We start from the raw sequence: 18,694 nt of genomic DNA, 5'->3' as shown, positions 1-18,694 counted from the left end.
CCCATTTTGGGTGCATTGAAAATGCATTGTTCAGATGAACAAGCTATTGATACAGACATGTGGTGTAATTCTGGATACTCCTTTAATCTTTTAGTAATCCAGGCGTTACCATATGGACAAACTGCAGAGATTGATTTGAGGAGGCCTCACTGGATAAACGAATACCCTACTTTGATAATTTGCTGAGCTTTTATGTTAGTGTATCAGGAAAAAAAAAAAAAAAGAATGCTTTCCAGCACATAGTTTATTTGCAGTGACATATAAAATGAGACTGATGGCAATCAACACAGGTTTAAGGCAGCTTGTTTGACAAGCAGCTTGTGATAGTTTGGGCAGTTATCTGGAGGGCTTTCTTTCAGTACTTCATTGCTTGTAGCCAATGCATGGCCTTTCCAATGTGGAACCACCTTTGTACGTACATATCAGAGAATGCACACAGTTTCCTCTACTGTTTTGCTTTCAGTCGTGTATCTGCATTAATTTGGCTTAATGCTGTAACGGGTTATTTAGTTTTGTTATCAACCTCTGATTTCTCAATCTTCTGTCCTGTGAGGAACTGCCATATTCCTCCTCTGTAGTTCTCGTTCCCCAGGGCATATACAAAGGCATCCACTGTTGGCACAGTCTTGGCAATAACGGCAGGAATCTGTTGTGAGACACAATATTTATTAATAGAAAAATGCACTGAGGAACCAATGGGCTGATTTCAGCCGAGGTTCATTTTCTCTTTACAAAACAAATGCCTGTCTCTGATAGCAGTAGCTTGCTACCCCTGGAGAGATGAGAGATAAAAACGATTGGAGGCCCTTCCTCAAGAAATTACAGCTTCCAAGAGAAAGAATTTAGATCAGCATTGCCTGAAACTGGGATATTTCAGTTGAGAGTGAATACAAACACTTAGGAGGAGTGAAGGGTATGCTGTGGACACCGTTTGATGGATAAAAGGGGTAATATTGGTAATGCATTTTCTGTGGGATATTGAATACTTCTTCTTCAGAAAGAAACTTCTTTACAGTGAGGGTGACGGAGCACTGGAAGAGGCTGCCCAGGGAGGTTGTGGAGTCTCCTTCTCTGGAGACATTCAAGACCCGCCTGGACGCCTTCCTGTGTGATCTCATTTAGGTTCCTGCTCTGGCAGGGGGATTGGACTAGATGATCTTTCAAGGTCCCTTCCAATCCCAAACATTCTGTGATTCTGTGAATACGTAAGTGCAGTAATGCATTTGGTGGCTGGAAACTGGACTGATTTTTGGGGGACTGAATGAAAGTTGAAAGGTTTGATGTGATGTTACTGAGACCCAGAGGCAGTCTCAGAGCCAAGACTCATAAAAAAAAGGAGGCAGCGCAAGAGGCAGCATAACCTTAAGAGTGATCAATTGCAGATTCCTTGAGGAGGGACATGTATTAGAAAAAAGAATGAGACAAATAGTCTTTTCAAAATTGAAAACTTTGAGCTGGTACTTCACTCTGGGAAGGACACAAAAAGCTCCTGTAAACCATGAAGCAGTACAGGCTACAGATCTCCAGCTGACTGCTGAAGAAAAAAACCCCATGACTTCCTAAATTGTTGCTTGATCAGAACAGTAATACAATGCCTGTTATATCACTGTGCTTAGTTGTTTTGCCTTAAAAGTGGTAGATGAACAGAATGCTTTGAGGAAACAATCTACTTGTTATATATGTTGTAACATATAAACCCAACTATGAGTAAATTGCCATTGTTCCATAGGAACTGAGAGAGGAGAGTAAGGAGAATGTAATTGTTTGAATTCCCTTGGGTGGCATCGACGTACCATGCGGTATTTTGGTGAAATGAACATCACATTTTCAACTGCTGCGTAGAAGCATAAAAGGCAATAGGGACCCCAGCAAATGACCAACGTCTTCAATGGTAAACCAGTATTAAACTGAAAAACAAGAGCAATAAATACCTTTGTGTTTCACAACCACACACTGCAACAAGCAGATGGGACAGATTCTGTGAGACTGTGGTTTGTGTTCAGTAGCAGGAGAGGATCAGCCAGCAGGATATGCCATATCCTTGCTGCTTTGCTGTTGATGTTGGAGGTGTGGAAGCACAGCTCCCTCTGTGTCCAGGGCTGCCTATGCAGCAAGCCCCAATGCCCTGTTCCCAGGGGCTGGGTGGGGAGTGGCTGTTGCCCCTGGGCAGAGGTGGCAAAGCACCTTATTGCAGATCAGTTAAATCAGTGTGTGTGCTAGACATAGAAGCCATGGCCCATCATTGCTGCTGAGGAGGGAGGGCAATGTGTAAATTTAAAAATGGATAAAAAGGAATGATATTTTGCTGACTTAGAGGGCCTTGCAGACAAATAAACTGTGTGAAGCCACTGCTATGGCAGTACAACAGATGGATGCAATGGCATCTGTGTTGTGGTAGTAGGATTTCTCTGTCCTTCATGCTAGGGTCTTGTCCATGGAGTTCATGGTTCCCAAGTATACTATAAATATTAATAAATAGGGAAGTGATAATTTCATCCTTAAATTTTCTGCATCGTAACTAGTCTGCACAACTACAGAATATTGTAAGAAAAGTCACATACTATTGCATAAACTCACTCAAAAAAAGGTAATAGACTTACAATAATGAGCACTGAGATTTGTTCAAGAAATACATAGAGGGCACATGTATATTTTCCAGAAAGTTACAAACCAGTCTGCCTGACTTTGCTGGTATAACATCCCCCTTGAGAACTGAATGTCTTTACTGAGAGCAGGGGTCAGGCTGTGCCTGACAGCCACACATAGTGCCCCAGACTGTATAGCCTGCACCTAAGGAAACAACTCATATATTCACCACCTAATCATATAATCATGCCAGAGCAATTCCTTTGTTTCCAGCTCATACAGATTTCTGAATTTCCTCAGCCAAGTGTAAACATGGCATGTTTAGGAAGGCCCTTCTCCTCGCCATGGGATGCCTGTGTGTTTCCTTGGAGTGCTGCAGTTCTGGCTGACTTCCTCAGCAATAGGCTGGGCCTGTAGCAAAGCAGGAAATAATGATCCTTCCTTGAGCAAAGTTTCTCTGGATACATATTGATATGCTATTAGCAAATATTCTGCATGCTGTGTGTTTGTTTTGTGACTAGAGTTGGACCAGTGTTGGTGGACGGGAATCCTGGTTTGATGGGGAACTGTTTGCAGCAATAGTTCCGGGCAGATGCGGCTGTCTGTCAAATCTTCAAATCTCTAAGGATGGAGTTTCCACTGACTTTCTGGGTGGCCCCATCCCATGTTGCACTACCCTCCTAAATCAACACTGGGAAGTTAGCACAGAAGGAGCTGGGCCAAAGCCTCTGTGAAAGAAATTGGCTTTTTGAGGACTTTGTCTCTATTGGATGCAGCCCTATTTTGGCAAGGCAGTTGCAAGGGCTGAGGAAGCTTTCTTACCTTATAGTGCCCACTTTTCTTGAACTTCTGATGTATGGACTGGTAGGCCATCAGTATGATGAAGCCCGGAATCATGAAATTGAAAATGGACAGAGCAAAAAGGAATGTGATATAGTTTCTGGAAAGGGTGAGGAGGGAAAAAAAAGAGTTTGTTAATTTCTCTCTCAGGCATCTCTGTAAACTTACTGTAAGTATTAATTAACTTGTATTTTTAAAATTACCAAAACCAGTTTTGTCAGTATGCTTTAGGTGCAGTATTTGCTGAAGGCCAGTTCAGTTGTGCCATGCTGTTGTGTGCGGGATGGATAGTATTGCAGAAACTCACAACAGGTGTTTGGTTTCTAAACGCAAACTTCCCTACTCGGACATCAGTGATGGATGGCATAAAAACAAAATCATTCTGAAAGAGCATCGAGTCCTAAACCCAGAAAAGATGCAGCTTATAGATGGCCAATAAGTAAGGAGTGGCAGAAACCTGAGCGGCAGCCTCTCCCATGGAGGAAGCTGACTTTAGCTGTTCCCGCATGCTGCCATGCGAATCAAGGCAGCCTTGTGTTGTGCCTGCCTTGCCCCAGCCACTGAGGAGGGACATCTGCCCCAGCAACAATTGGGGGGGCACAGTGGGGGGTTCTGGTGTGCTGCCAAGGCCACCCCAAGGGACAGCATCCTCCACCCGGCCTTCTGTGGGTGCTGACCATGGACCTCACCTGTTCCCTTTGCTGTAGTCCAGGGTGCAGCAGGTTCGGAGGGGTTCGTAGTCGTATTGTCCCCACCCCAGCAAGGGCATCACGGACCAAAAGGCAGCAAACAGCCATGAGAACCCCATCATGGAGATGGCCGTGCTCCACTGCAGCTTGCTCCCTGTGGGAAGAGAGAAGTGAGTCTCCATGCCCGGAATGAAACCACCGAGCAAAGCTCTCTGGCTCTGTGGAGCCAGAGCCAAATGCCTTGGCCTCTTGGTCTTGGGCAGAAACAAGCAGTTCTCTGTGTTTTGTAGCCTGCAGCCTGGAGGCATCAGCCTTGCATAAAATTTGAAGGAAGCTTTTAGACTTTAGGAAACAGCAAACTGTACTTTCCTTTCTTGTGCTTTACTTAAACAGAATGCTATATTGATGCTCAGCTTTGTACCACACTGGAGTTACAGCTGCTGTTACAAATATTGTATTATTGTGTTTTGGGAATGTGTTTAAAGACTCAGATGAGGCAGAGAGTAGAAGGCACAGGGTGATGCAATAAATAGCGTTTGAAGAACTAGAGCCCCACTGCAGGGTGTAGGTCAGATCAGAAACGTGACTCTGCACACACTCCCCAGCATCTCCCTACTTCCTTCCTGCCCTGCCAGGAGTGCAGGGCACATGTGGATATTAAATATACTCTGTTCTAAAATGGCTGCTTATCAATATCTATATAAATATATATATACGCAACCTGACAACAGGTCTTGTTCTAAAAATACTGCTGGTCAAAGTATTCTGCCCTTAAGATCATTGCTTAGCCTTGAACAGGAAATGTGAAGCTCAGCATTAGTAATTCTTTTCTAATTTTATAATAAAAATCATCACTTGTGCCTATCTCATTCAGTTATGTAAAATACCATTGGAATAGGTCAATGAATGAAATGAAAGATGGGAAACTTCAGAAGACAGAGGAAGTATTTCTTCATGGAGAAGGCAGGCAGGCTTCCCCACTGCTGCAGTACATTGTGTTAGCCTCACTGCTTGTGTGTAAAAAGGCCTGGGTAATTTTGTTATCGAGGCTAACATCCATAATCATGCCCATGCTGAATGGCCCATGACGCCAGCTGCACCAGCAAGGAGCACGGTGACTTTGTGCACTATTCCTTTATAATCAAATCTCCCATTAGGGAGAGGTAAGGATGTAATTTTCACTGAGGTTGGGAAGCAATCTTTTTGTCTGCCCTTAACAGCAGCATCATGACAGCAGGCCAGAAAGATTCGGGCCAATTCTGACCTTTGTCAGAAAGGTGAAGGATTGGAGGTGAGGTGCATGAGGTGAGGCCCTGCCATAGGATCAGATGTTACTGACTCATGGGTGGAGAGCATGTGGGGACCAGACAGGGTGGAGGTCCCCATAGGCAGCAGCCCCAGGAAGAAAAAAAATAAAGAAAATAAGAATTATTAAATACTCTGTGTTTTAATATGGTAGTTACCAAAAATCTATTTATTTGTAGTAATTTAAAAATTATTTTTAATAATTGCTAATGAAGAATGATTAATAATGACTAATATCTGTCTTTTGTATGATTCCTACATAGATGATATACTTTGGCTGCAAAGGCTCAAATACTGCTTTGTAGTACTGATGTAATATGACTCTGGAGTGACATAGATGAAAATAAAGGAATAGTTTCTAATTTAAGGAACTAGAAATATGAGTCAAACTTTTTAATAAGTTGTAAGTTTTCTTAACCTCCCAGTCCAAAGAAGCAATGTAGCCTAAGTTGTATCTTTTAGTTACATCCTGTTTAGGTATCTACTCAAACAAGCATATTAGAGTGGTTACTCATCCAAGGTTTCAATTTCCATTTGTGTTCTACACAGCAGTTCTTGTAGACTGGCTTTACACAATGGTAAGTTGAAATTCAGTCAGGGCAAAACTTAATATACAAGCTGTCAGGTCTGGTTTGTGTCTTACATATTCTAGCAACTTTTTAAAGGCATTCTCAAAAGCAGCTGCACTGAAACCTGGGTCTGAATTGTGTTTCTTTTAAACCAAGCTCATACCAAAAGTAGCTTTATTGCTTTGGGAATACAATTTTGTATGTGGCAAGTTCTCCTGATGTTCTGAAAAAAACAAATTTTTGTTTCTCAGCAAGTCCTATAAAATCGTTAATACCAATTATTTTTCATGGCATCTTGTGGCAGAAACTTCGCTCTCCTTCCACCCCATCCTTTCACTTCATGTACTACTGCAGTATCTTGAAGGTCTCAAAATGTAATGGGCCATGACTGAGACACTCTAGTGTCACTGCGTCCTAGCCTCACACTGGCACCTTATGGATCTTTGCACGTAAGGAAAAATTTGCCCTCAACTGCTGGAACAGTGCTGGTTGCATGCTGAAGGCAGCCCGTGGGTGCCTGCACTGACAGGGCAGCTGACTCAGCTGTCTGCATGCGTTTGGGGTGGCTGATGGAATTCTCACCTTCCCTGCTGTCGCCTGGCACAGCAAAGCAGGGGAAGCTCTTGCTCCACTGGCTCCCACCACCTCTGGGGTCTTTCATGGTGCCCAGTCTCTTGGTGCTATATTTTTCCTCTGGCCCAATGTACTACCACCTGGGGTGCATGCAGGCAACAAGAAAGTTGTGAGGCCTCTTGCTGAAATGGCTTACAAATGTTTTCTGTCAAGAGAGGCTTTAATTAAGATTTTTATGTTTAATTTTTTAACAGGAAATGTGCAGCCTATAGGACACTAGGGGAAAACTCCCTGTGCTTTTGGCTGGCAGTGCCTTGCCTCGGTTCCTCCTCAGCTGCAGCTGGGAAGAGCCACGCGCCTGGCAGGGCCATGGGGAGCACAGAGAGCTGGCACGTCTCAATTTCCATTAGCTTTCTTCTTTTCCTTTGTTTGCCTATTTTTTTGCTTTAATGTTTGTGCCTCTTCTATGAAAATCTGTAAGAAAAGCTGTATTTTAGTTACTTTTCCATGGGTGCTAGGGAATCCTATTGTCTTATTAGATGTAGAATGAAAGGACCATGCAATAATGGAATTTGGCACCAGGCATGTCTTAACAGCCTGCATTTGGAAAGCTCGTCTCTGGGGCTGAGTTCATACCTTCTCTCTCCTCGTATTTAAGGAGTCCCATTTTGGACAATAGAAAAGGAGAGAATCAGTCGTTACAAAATTATTTTTTTCCTTCTGGATTTGGCCTTTTGCAAAATGAGAGTAATGGTGAAATAGTCCTAGTGAAATCAGCTGCCTGTTGACCCTCCGGAAAACATTTTATGACATATCAGAAAGAACTAAAAATGTATGAATGCAAAATTAAATAAACTTGATACTATTTTAGTTTTACCCAGAAAAAATATCTTCAGTACAAGAACAGTGAAAGAACTGTGCTCTGTTCACATGGCAAAAATGTTCTACTCTGTGAGGGCCAACAGCAAGAGAGCAAGGTAAGAGCAATTCAGTTGTTTTTGTGCAGTGCAGGCCATTGCTTTTCCTTAAATGCCTTTTTTTGCCTGATAAAATTTACTGTAATAGCTATCTGGGTCCTCATTCAGTTAAATGTGTATGTATGGAGTTCAGCATATGCTTAAGGATATAATTCCTAATTAGGGCCCAGTGCTGGCAATTTGGTCCTATTAAGTCTAATCACTCTTGTGCTCTGGCTTTATCTTCTTGAAAAGCGAGAGAGAAGCTTCTCTTTTCCATACAGTTAAATATTAATATAGGGAATTTTAAATGGCTCCTGTAATCGCTTTGGAACAAAAAGAGGTCAGTCTTATAAACAAAAACTCCCTATTGTTTGAACATTACTAAAATTGTGATATCAAAAGCTTAAATTTTAGGAAGTGCTAAATAGAGCATGGAACAATTCTTTTGATTATGCTGGCCAGTTTTTAGTGATATAGTAATAAATTATTTCTCCATCTGTAGGGACATATAAATTTAGATTTTTTTTTTTTAAGATTTATAAATTGGTCAAACATTTAGCTGATTTTCACAGAAAGAGCAAAAAATACATCTCTGACACAATGGCTACCTTTCAGCTAGATTTCAGGCTGGTGTTCAAAAGGTCAACATGAATTTCTAGGATGGAGGGGAAAAAAGGTCCCTTTTCCTCATTCTTGCAAATGATTAAGTTATAATAGCTGATTTATTCCAGAAAAATATGGCTTGTACCAGACTTTGTGGCATGTATCACTTAAAATTGGCAAAGTTTCTCAAAGACAAAAATATCTGAAAGTCTTATAAGGAAAAATATGTGTCAGTTCTAAGTAAAATAGGTGCTGGTACCTTCTTCATCTGCAGTGTGAAAAGCACCAGTCACTGGTGCTCACAAGTATCCATTTTTTGTATGACTAAGAAAGCTGCTCTGTGTAATAGCTTCTTTTGTGCATATCATTAGAAAAAGCTCTTTAAAATAACCTAATATAGGGATTTTTTACTCCAGTAATTTTTTGCTGTGGTTCTCCATGATCACAAAGCTGTCTTGGCAATTACCTCCTCCTTCAGTGAAAATGCAAGATATATATAAACATTGGCATTTTGTCAGACAAAACCGATGCAGGCGCAAGACTAGATGAAGGAAGTGTGGCAGGGTGGCTGCAGTAAGTGTGGCAGGAGGTATGGACGTGGTCCTAGTTTGACAGAGCTGACAGCTGCAATTGGAGTGAATGGTAGTTTGCTAATCTTTGAGTACTGATATAACAACCTAGATTTCCTTGAATGTTAAAGATTAGATAAAATTCCCTGCAATTCTACTTCTTGAAAATGAATGCTGCTGCAAAATCCCTGATGATTTTGTTCATCTTTTCACTTGTGATATTGAGAAAACTACTGACATAAATCACTTTGATTTTCTATTTCCCCCCAATTCTTAAATGTGACTTTAAAATCTTTGAGATTTTTTTCTTCCTTTTAAAACTGTAACTGTATGCCATGGTTATGAAAGGAAAAAAACTGACCAAGATTCTTCCCCTCTCTATAACCTGACAGCAGCATGCTACCTTCTCACCAAAATGAACCATGCATTAGATCAAAGTGCCTTCAGCAGAGATGTCTCCATGGTAGGTGGCTGCATGCTTTCAGATCACTGAGCCCCTGGGCTGCCCACCAGCTGCCTTCTGCCTGCCTGATCCCAGCTCCAGTGAGACCTCCCATGCTGCTGCTTCCTTCCTCCCTTGCTATGTTTTGAACATTCAGAACGTTGTCCTCATTTGAAGGGCCAGGGAGGGAGAACTAACAATATCTACCTTGACTTAAAATGTCTCTTTCTGTCCTGAATGCTTGGCTATTGATAGACAGCTTCAGAATTTGCCTTTTCCTCCTTCACTGTCAGGCAATAACATAAAACTGCTTCTGTTTTCTCCTTTTCCCCCTAATGATCAAATTCTGAAATACAATAATCTGTTTTCCCATTTTGCTAGTGATTGACATTCAAACCCTTCAGACTCCTCTGCCTTTTTTCTTCTTATTGCAAACTTTTAGATTTCTGTAGTTCTCTCCTCCTTGCTGTGAAAGTAGCATCGCATAGGCCCCAAAGCCACATTAGGGGATGAAAAGAGAGTTGCCCAGCATGGTTGCCTGGGAGGAAGAAAGCAAGAGGAGGAAGAGTAAAATATCTTGAAACTAGCTTCTCTGTCATGTGTGGTGATCATACTATTTTCTTCCATATGCCAATCAATATCAACCTGTTTTCTGATAAGTGATATCTAGTTATCAATACACTTTAGAGGCTAGCACTTTGTCACTGAGAGTTATATTGACTTCTAAATGTAAAAACTTGGTTAATTTTCAGGATGTTGGTGGATGTATTTGTGTTATTAGCATTCAGAGTGGCTGAAAAGTCCCACTTTTTCTCATCATCATAGTAACCTCTCACATTCTTATCAGCTCTTTCTTCCTCAGAAATGTGGACAGTGGAACTATCACAGTAATCAAGTGTTGAGCTGAGGAATGCTACAACAAAGATTTTCTGGGAAACTGTTAGGACATAACAAAAACATTGGGGATGATGTAAATGAATCTGGAAGGAGTACCAGTTCCCAGGGAATGAAGATAAAAGGTTGATAGCTTTGTTTTATAGGCAAAGGTATTTTGTACCTTCTGTACAGGCATGCAGCTTGCAGCAGTGTCAACAGGAGTTTAATGTATGGATTGAGAACACAGTGTAGCCTGCAGGCTTGGTATATCACGTCTATCAAATGTGACTTAATATTCCTTGCAATCAGCATTTGAAGAATGAAATTAAAAGTGTCTGGTTTTGCTGGAGTAGCCACAGAGCATGGGCTTTTAAAACCTTCTGGGTTTTTGTTTTGTTGTTCAAAATGTTCAGTAATAGCAGCAATGTTTCACCATCAGTAAGTAACAATTTGAGCAAAGTAAAGAAGCTTGTGCCCTTAGGGTCTCTCTGCCTGTGCTCTTAGTCTAGTATGCTCTTGACTGGAGGAGTGCATGACATGAAAGCATTAAAGTCAATGTTGCAGAGAGTAAAATGTCTTGCCACAGACATGCTTATTTTCAGGTTGTCTCTCTTGTAAAATACAGATGCTATTTTTCTAGCTCCAAACACATTTCAGTGTCCAAAGAGTGTTGGTATGAATTTAGCTTACAGCCTGCATTATTTGGGGTCTTTGTCTGGACATGAAGAAAAAAAAAAATATAATAATTTATTTGCCTGAGCTGAATTCTTGACAAAAATTGCAGAACAAAAAGTTGGCAACCTTTCTACCCTCAACAGGATCATCAGATTGAACACGTTTGCTGTGTGCTCTGGTTGTGCTTTATCACTTGCTGCTTTAATTGTATGGAGGCTGTGCCTGAAAGGCTGTGTGGATGCTGACGGCGGACTGAAGCGCTGGAGCTCAGCAGTTCCTTCCTCAGCCAGCTTTTACACTTTCATTTAGAAAATATTTTGTGAAGTGGTCTGGGCAACCTGTGCTTTAGCACTAGAAAAGGAGGGCTGCATCTGCCTGTCGACATTGCTAAATGGACACAATTTTTTGGGAATGGTGCAGTCACGTGGGTGTTCTGAACTCCTCGCTCCTCTGGAAAGGACCTGGCTTTAGCAGGAAACACAAAAGCTGCAGATCTGCATGGGAGAACCTCATCCATTTCTCCAGGGTGGCAGAGCTCCCACACAACTGCCAAAATGTCCAAATAGTGCAGATTAGTGCACTCCTGGCATTCCAGGGTGCTAAGATGTCCTTTACAGAGTAAGTGTGTATTTCATACCATTTCTCTTCCCCTTTTCCTAATGAGGGCCATGAGATTGTACACCCTGTTTGTCGCTCAGTCCTTTCCTAATAACTTTTGAAAGCGTTAGCTACTTAGAAGTAAACTGGAGAAGGAAGTGGCAACTGACAGGTACTAAATTTCTGCATTTACTGTGAAAACTGGTGTTTGGGGAGAGATGAGGCACCATGAATGCACCAATAGAGTAGTCAGCACAAGCCTATCTTGTTAGACAAAAGCAAACATCATCCCTATGCACCATATTCCAAAGAAAGCAGGTTTTGCCAGTTCCAGTGCTCACAAGGCTGCTAGTTTGTTTTACAGCAGATGGTAATGCCCCTTGCTGTTCTTCCCAACTTCTGTGCTAAGATTTGTCACTCAGTCCTTTCCTAATAACTTTTTAAAGCGTTAGCTACTTAGAAGTAAACTGGAAAAGGAAGTGGCAACTGACAGGTACTAAATTGCTGCATTTACTGTGAAAACTGGTGTTTGCGGAGAGATGAGGCACCATGAATGCACCAATAGAGCAGTCAGCACAAGCCTATCTTGTTAGACAAAAGCAAACATCATCCCTATGCACCATATTCCAAAGAAAGCAGGTTTTGCCAGTTCCAGTGCTCACAAGGCTGCTAGTTTGTTTTACAGCAGATGGTAATGCCCCTTGCTGTTCTTCCCAACTTCTGTGCTAAGAGAACACAGTTATTTCCCTGTTCTCCCCATCCACAGTGGTGGCTGGAGCAGAGCTGGAGTCTCAGCACAAATCCTAGCAGTCTCCTCAGACACCAAATCCAGCTCAGCACCCTAATTCAGCAGAAATTTCCACTCATGTTACATGAATGCACAAATCTAGTACCACAAAAGTTTGTGGGGCAGTTCTGTGATAAAAGACAGAGCATATCTATCTCTATAAATCCATATATTTCACAATCCTGTCAATCTCTATTTCTCACTTAATCAAGATTATGCTTTCATAATTCCACAAAAAAAAGGCAAAGTTATTTTCATGGGTTGATCTCCCTGTCTAATATTAGATTTCCATTAAATCCAGCCAAGGTGTCAGAGCTAGTTAAAAACTAAATTGCAAGAAAAAACAAAAAATAGCCTTCGCTAAGAGAAGAAAAATAACATATTCCTCCTTTTATCAGTACTTAAAAATAGCTCTGCCACTTTTATTGAAACTTGCAGATAATTTGTTCCTTGTTTGGGAACAAATGTACCAAGTTCCAGTCTTTTTAAGGGGGCCTAAAATGTAGCACGAACCCCACAAGTGCCTCTTGTACCCCGAAGTGCCTTTGTGTCACACAAAGACAGCTCTGTCTGGCCAATTGTACCTCTTCAGAAGTGCTTTGCTGTGGGCTCTGTTCCAGCTGCTGTGTATGCAGAGGCAGCTTTCTAGCTACATGAAATTTATCTGTAATTAGTAAACTCTGCATGGGCACGAAGATCTGTTTGGTACACAGCAGGCTGTTGGATGGAAGCCCAAGGTGCATCAATTTTTCTTCAACATGAAGAGCAGGATTTTGTTTGGGACACAGAAGGTTACTTATGGAGAAGGTGAAAGCATGGCAAGAAAGGCAGGACTTGGATGTGATCTAGAAGAGGAAATATTTCTTGAAGGTGGTTGGTTAGTGCCCTCTGTATAGGAAGAGGGCCTTTGGAGAGGTTGTTTGTATTTGCTCTCTCTCTAGTGTGTAAGATAAATAAACTTACATATAAGTTACACAGATAATAAATATGTACTTGCTTTGATTCTCTGAAATCTAAGCAAGCTACCTTATAGCAGGTTCTGGGTAAGGTTGCTAGGTAAATTGTAGCTCTTACTTGTACAGTAGTGATGATATCGGTCCCAGGCGACTGCAGCACTGGAGCTAATGCTGGCTAGTGCTGTCCAGAAGCCCTGAAATCCATGAATTTGACAGCCGTCAGAGCCGTAGGGCCAGTATCTGTCAAAACCCAAGGAATATGTTAAGAAAATGATAGAAAAAGGTGAAGACACGTTTGGCAATTGCGTTAACTGAAAGGGTAAAATGCTAGCCTGTACCCTTGCCTTCTAAGTCTGAGAAACATTGTGGAAGCTGTTTTTGTGGTTGCCTTTAGGTATATGCTAGGATTTATCTTGCTGTGGTGTCTGATATAGTACGATGTCTACTTTTAATATGGAAAAGAAAATATAACCCTGTATTTATGTGTTGGAAAACTGGTTTTTTGTTGTTGTTGTTGTTTTTTTTTTTTTTTTGAAATCTACATTTCATTCAGTTATCGGTATCCTCAAAATTTGCACCCACTGGGAGCAGCCAATTTGTCAATGTGTGAAACTAGCAAATGAGTAATAAGCTTTTGGAAAGTCAGTGTTCACCAGGCAACAGCGTACAAAAGCTCACAACAAATAAAAATACTCCTGATAGCAAGATCGAGGACTTCAAATGTCTTTACAGACATACAATGAAAAGAATCATGAGGTGGTCTCATGTAGCAGATATCTGTTGATGTGTGCCTTCAATATCCTGGTCATCCATGGCAAGGAGCCATGGCTTTTTTCCTCTCTGTGTTCATTTAACCTGACGCACATGCTCATAAATTTGGCTGTGAGGTGGAAATCTTCACCAGTCTCCTTTCTCATGTATTTACAGAACACGAGTATAATTCATTAGGAGACTACCCCTGTAAGTCTCTTTGAACAGCAGATAGCTGACTTCTTGAGGAGCTGGGAAACTTCTGCTGCAGTTGTTAAAACCAAGCTCATTTTGATGTATGGACCTTAGCTTTTCAGCTCCAGTTCAGTAAAGGCATCTTTATTGACTTCAGTGAGACATAAGTGTCTGAAACAAGACTGAACTATACAGGAGATAAAATAGAGCTGAATAGGGCCTCACTGGAGCTTATTATTGACTTGTTAATTTGAAAAAAAATGTTCTTATGTCCATTAAGAGAGAATAAAATACATTCTGGCTTAAAATGTATTTCTGTTCTCTATTAAAGGTATTTTCAGGGTTTAAAAGTATGCTACTTAGGTGGAATTCTTCATCAGCTATTTTATCGGATAGTGAGGGGGTTTTTTTTATATGGTTTGCTTGTGATTTGTCATTTTCCACAAGCTTCTTAAATAAGTGCTTTAATGGAAAGGTTCATAACAAAACAGAAATACTTGGAGATAAATTTGGGGTCAATCTAGAGGTTTTGTCAAATGAAAATGTACTACTATTTCAATATTCAAGTAGCTTCTGTTATATCCACTGGTAAAGCTGTCCAGTTAAATGTCTTCTATAACCAGTCTTACAATCTGTCAGTGATTATACACAGTCAAGTCTGCTTTTTTACTTGCCTAGTAAAACTATAGAGCTTCAGATTGAGTGAATGAGGTTGATTAGGTGGTATGCTAGAAAAAGAGTAATATAATTAATTTGACCTCTTAGAACTTAAAATGTTAATTTTCATGTGGTTCTTCTGAGCATCCTTTAGGAAAAAGATGATATACCTTAGGAAGCTGGAAAAGGCAGCAATGAATGCGTTGATGCAGATCCCACAGTCAGCCAGTGCAATGCTGAGAACGAGCAGATTGCTGGGTGTTCGGAGTTCTTTGATTTTTCGGAAAGAAATAATTGTCAAGCCATTCAGACAGAAACCAAGCAGGGCTGAAATACAGAATTGTTTGGTATAATTCAATTGGAAATGGAAAATATCTACAATGATAGTGCTGTTTTCTTTAATGAGAGAACAATAATTACTGTGGAAACTAATGCACAGGGAAAATATCTGTAGTAGTCACAGTCTGCATGCAAGTTACAAAGACTTTCAGGAGAGAAGTCACAGGTGACAGCTGAAGCCAGTGTTTCAAACTGCCTCAGGGATATGGCCAGTCATGTGGAGCAGAAATAGTTTAATCTTATTTGTAATTCTGCCTTTTGTTTTAATACACAAACTTGATTGCCAGGCTCCATCCAGGGAAACGCGGGTCAGGGCAAGGAAGATGCAGGGGAGGCAGCTTCAGAGGGGCTGACAGCCAGCACATGCTGCTGGTGCCCATGTCTCCAGGCCTGTCTTTGGCAGAGAAATGGGTTGTATTTAATATGAATTGTAACATTCTTTTGTGCTTAAGCATAGAAATCCCTCAGCTGTGTTTCAGTCGGCGTGCCTCCCTTTGGACTCCTGTCTAAGGTTAACCTAGAGAGTGCTTGAATCACACTGGCTCAGTCTTATGTCTTCCCTTTGTCAATAGACTATACATAGAGAGGAATAATCTAATTATAAAAAACAGTCACTGATAGATTTAAGAAAAATAATTTAATGTTGGTCCTCAGAGAAGAGCATCCAGGCAACCCCTGCTATTCACCCAGCACAGATCTATGCCACCCTAAGGCCCATTCTTCAGTGGTTTAACCTCAAGCTTTGTCCTCTAATGTAGTTTTCAAGATGACCTGAGTTACTCTAGCTCTGATGAGGCTCTGACTCAACAACACGTCTCTAAGTCTCAGTTAGATGAGAGGCAGTATGTCTATTTCTTTGTGTTCTTTTCATAAAATGAAATGATGTAGCACAGAAAAAAAACCCCAAAATGTATCCTCTAGTTCTCTAAAGTAGTGTAGTTACTTATGGTTATTGTCTTAATTCTGCAGTTATATAAAATGGATAATTTTGGCTAGTCAGAAGTCCTGCTCCTACCTTAAATGCATTAATGGCTGATGGCATAACCATAGTAAGAGCTGGTGTGCATCTTTCATTACACAACATGTAACAAAATATTTCTGGGAGAAATATTTGGAGTCATTTGAGATGTGCTGTTCTTATTTCCTCCCTGCCAGCTTACCTCGCACCCACAAGGTAAAACTGCTGCCAACTCTCTGAAATGGAATCAAGCCTTTAGGAGAGGTATGTTGTGAACATATTTAGAGTAGAGCTGAAAAGTTATTACTGTATCAACTTTTTTCTATCTTTCTCCTGTTTGTGAAAGCTCCAGTCTTCATCCCACTTTACTTTCTTAAGGGCCAGCATAAGTGTGTAAGTAGAGAATTTACTAAATAAAAAAACCCAAACTCTGAGTTTTCATTTTTAGAACAGCAAATGTGTCCAGTTAATAAAGTAAATGCAATGTTTTCCTCTTCCCCAGCACTTTTTTGCAAATTGCACTTAGAAGCTGCAGGAAAAAAGGAGGTATTCATCGCCTTTCAGAATCTCTGAGAAAGTGAATTAATCTTTAATTATTTAGTTTGATCTTCTAAGTCAGATGATAAAGTATTATTACCAATCTGCTGGGCACATTCTGACTAACCCCTATAGAATATACTTGTGTTTAGTAAAACATAAATATGTTAGACCACATCTAGTTTTAAATGAAGGTTACCAGCAGGTGCTTTGCTTGGACTTCAATAACTGCAGGTCCCTGGCAGGCTGCAGCCCCCGGGCACAGGTGGGTGGGCAGGTGAGGGCTGGCAGGGCTGTGGTACCACAACCAGCTGTTCCCCAGCAGGACCCCACTGTTGGGCTCTGCCAGCACCCAGTGGTGTCCCTGTCCTCCTGCTGCTTCTTTCCCCTCTGTAACGAAGTGCAAAGTCATGCCAGGACCTGACAGGCCCTGTAGATGGCTTAATGGTTGTCAACCAGGTTTAGCTGTGAACTAAGGGCAGCAGCTCACCCTTGGGACAGTAGTAGAAGCTTTTTCTTCTCTCTCTCTCTCTCTCTCTTCCAAGGAAGAGTTTGACACAGCTCTTCCAGCTTTCCTTTGCAGGCAGATACAATGCTGCCTTCCAGCTGAGCTCACCTGCAAGGAGCTCAGCTGGAAGCTCATCCTCCTTTCTCCTGTGCTCCACCTTTGTGAGATGAGCTGATGAGCATTTATCCCATTCTGATAGTGCTTAGAGCTTCTCCTCCTCTGCTGTTGGGCCCCATGGTCCCTGCATCCCCAGCTGAGCAGGACCATGCAGGGATACGATCCCAGGCCCTGACTGGGATGTAGCTCAGAAGAGATGCCAGGGACTGACACCAAAACAATGCTAGCTACAAGCCTGTCCTTTGCTCGCTGCCAGGTAGATACAAATTCACAGTTTTGTCGCAGTGTCTCAAAGTGGCACATGCCTTAAGAATAGACCATGTTGGCTAAATTAGGTGAATACTGTATCCTACCTCAAATTTTGCTTCTGAACACTGTGAGAGTTTTTGAATTTCACGCAAGTATATTTCTGTATGTTATTTTCATCCAGCAGCCATTAATTGCAGTGCTACCAATGCAATCTGGATGCATGCTAACAGTTAACATGCTATTTTGGACCTATCGTCTTTCGTGATAAGGTGGCCATCACAGCCCACAAAATAGCAGCCCAATTTTATTGAGAGATCATCAGTCATTTCAACATCCTTCCCCTGAGGAAGATAAAATTTCCTTTAAAAGTCAACCACAAAATCTTACATTCCAAATTCTTGATAAGAAAGCCAAGTAGCAAGTACTTCCCACCACAGGGCAGCTATGTATGCAGAGCAGACCTTCAATACAAACAGTTTGCAGCTCACCCAGATTTACTCACCAGAAGCATTGGTGGTGTAGCCACAGCAACCACCATAGGTCTGGGCCAGCATACCAAAAATACTGTTTGCTTCAGTTTTCCTTCCCCCTCCCACCAGGAATAATAGGGGCAAAAATCTTACCGCTGCGAGGGTCCCATGCTGAGCTTACCTTCTACCAACAGGGCAGTGCCGATGGCAAAAACCTCTAACTCAGTGAAGCCTTCAGGGAGAGGGTATGCAGTGACCATACTTGCGATAACAATGCCAACCGATTTAACCTCTGCCCTCTGTTATAGCTGTAGGGCTGCCTTTTCTCCAGATCCCCCTTCTTCCCCTAGCCCAAGGCTTCTTAAAGGAGCAGTTCACGTGTAGACACATGCTCGTTATTATATAAAAGCTTTGGGGTTTTTACTCCCACCACTACAATCCCCACAAGAATGTTATTAATGATGGGACTAGCATCAACGTGCACTCCCTCTTCCCCTGCAAATCGTATTTCAGACACCAGCAAAATGAAAGCATTCATTGCAATTACAACAAGTTCTTTGTAGAGACAAGATTAAGAACCCTGTCCAGTTAATTCTGCAACACTGGAAAAGAATTAAAGGTTGTGGAACGAAGGGAACATAATATATAATTGGGGAGTGACCTGAAAAACAAAGGGGCACTCACTGAGTTGGTAATTAGGGGAAAAGTGTATTCTTCTGGCAATAACTATTCTGTATATTAATATATCTCCTCTTCATAGCTGAGGCTTAAATTAAGGTGCACACTGGCACAGCCTGATTAAAGGCAAACACACTACTGAATTTGGGCCTCAGACATACAAGGACATACGTGAGTTGCCCAGTGGTAAGCGCTCACAGGAGTTACCTT

At 41.5% G+C, this 18,694-nt stretch overlaps 1 protein-coding gene across 2 annotated transcripts; it reads right to left on the bottom strand.

The window, feature by feature from the left end:
* Nucleotides 1–302: 302 nt before the first annotated feature.
* On the bottom strand, nt 303–18,162 carry RGR (retinal G protein coupled receptor). Of its 2 annotated transcripts, XM_010165876.1 has the most exons (7): nt 17,988–18,162; nt 14,799–14,955; nt 13,145–13,266; nt 4,116–4,269; nt 3,409–3,526; nt 1,794–1,907; nt 303–646 (listed from the first exon to the last, which is right to left on the bottom strand). In XM_010165876.1, the coding sequence occupies exons 1-7, from the start codon at nt 18,064–18,066 to the stop codon at nt 503–505; spliced, it is 888 nt and encodes a 295-aa protein (XP_010164178.1). In that variant the 5' UTR covers nt 18,067–18,162; the 3' UTR covers nt 303–502. The 2 variants fall into 2 exon arrangements, with proteins under 2 accessions (XP_010164178.1, XP_028940306.1); XM_029084473.1 differs by lacking the exon at nt 1,794–1,907 and having other exon boundaries at nt 503–646.
* Nucleotides 18,163–18,694: the final 532 nt, after the last annotated feature.

The sequence above is a fragment of the Antrostomus carolinensis genome, unplaced genomic scaffold (genome assembly GCF_000700745.2).
Source record: "Antrostomus carolinensis isolate BGI_N321 unplaced genomic scaffold, ASM70074v2 scaffold11324, whole genome shotgun sequence".
Classification (NCBI taxonomy): domain Eukaryota; kingdom Metazoa; phylum Chordata; class Aves; order Caprimulgiformes; family Caprimulgidae; genus Antrostomus; species Antrostomus carolinensis.
The sequence above is the reverse complement of the archived record's forward strand: the minus strand, read 5'-3'. Positions and strand labels throughout refer to the sequence as shown.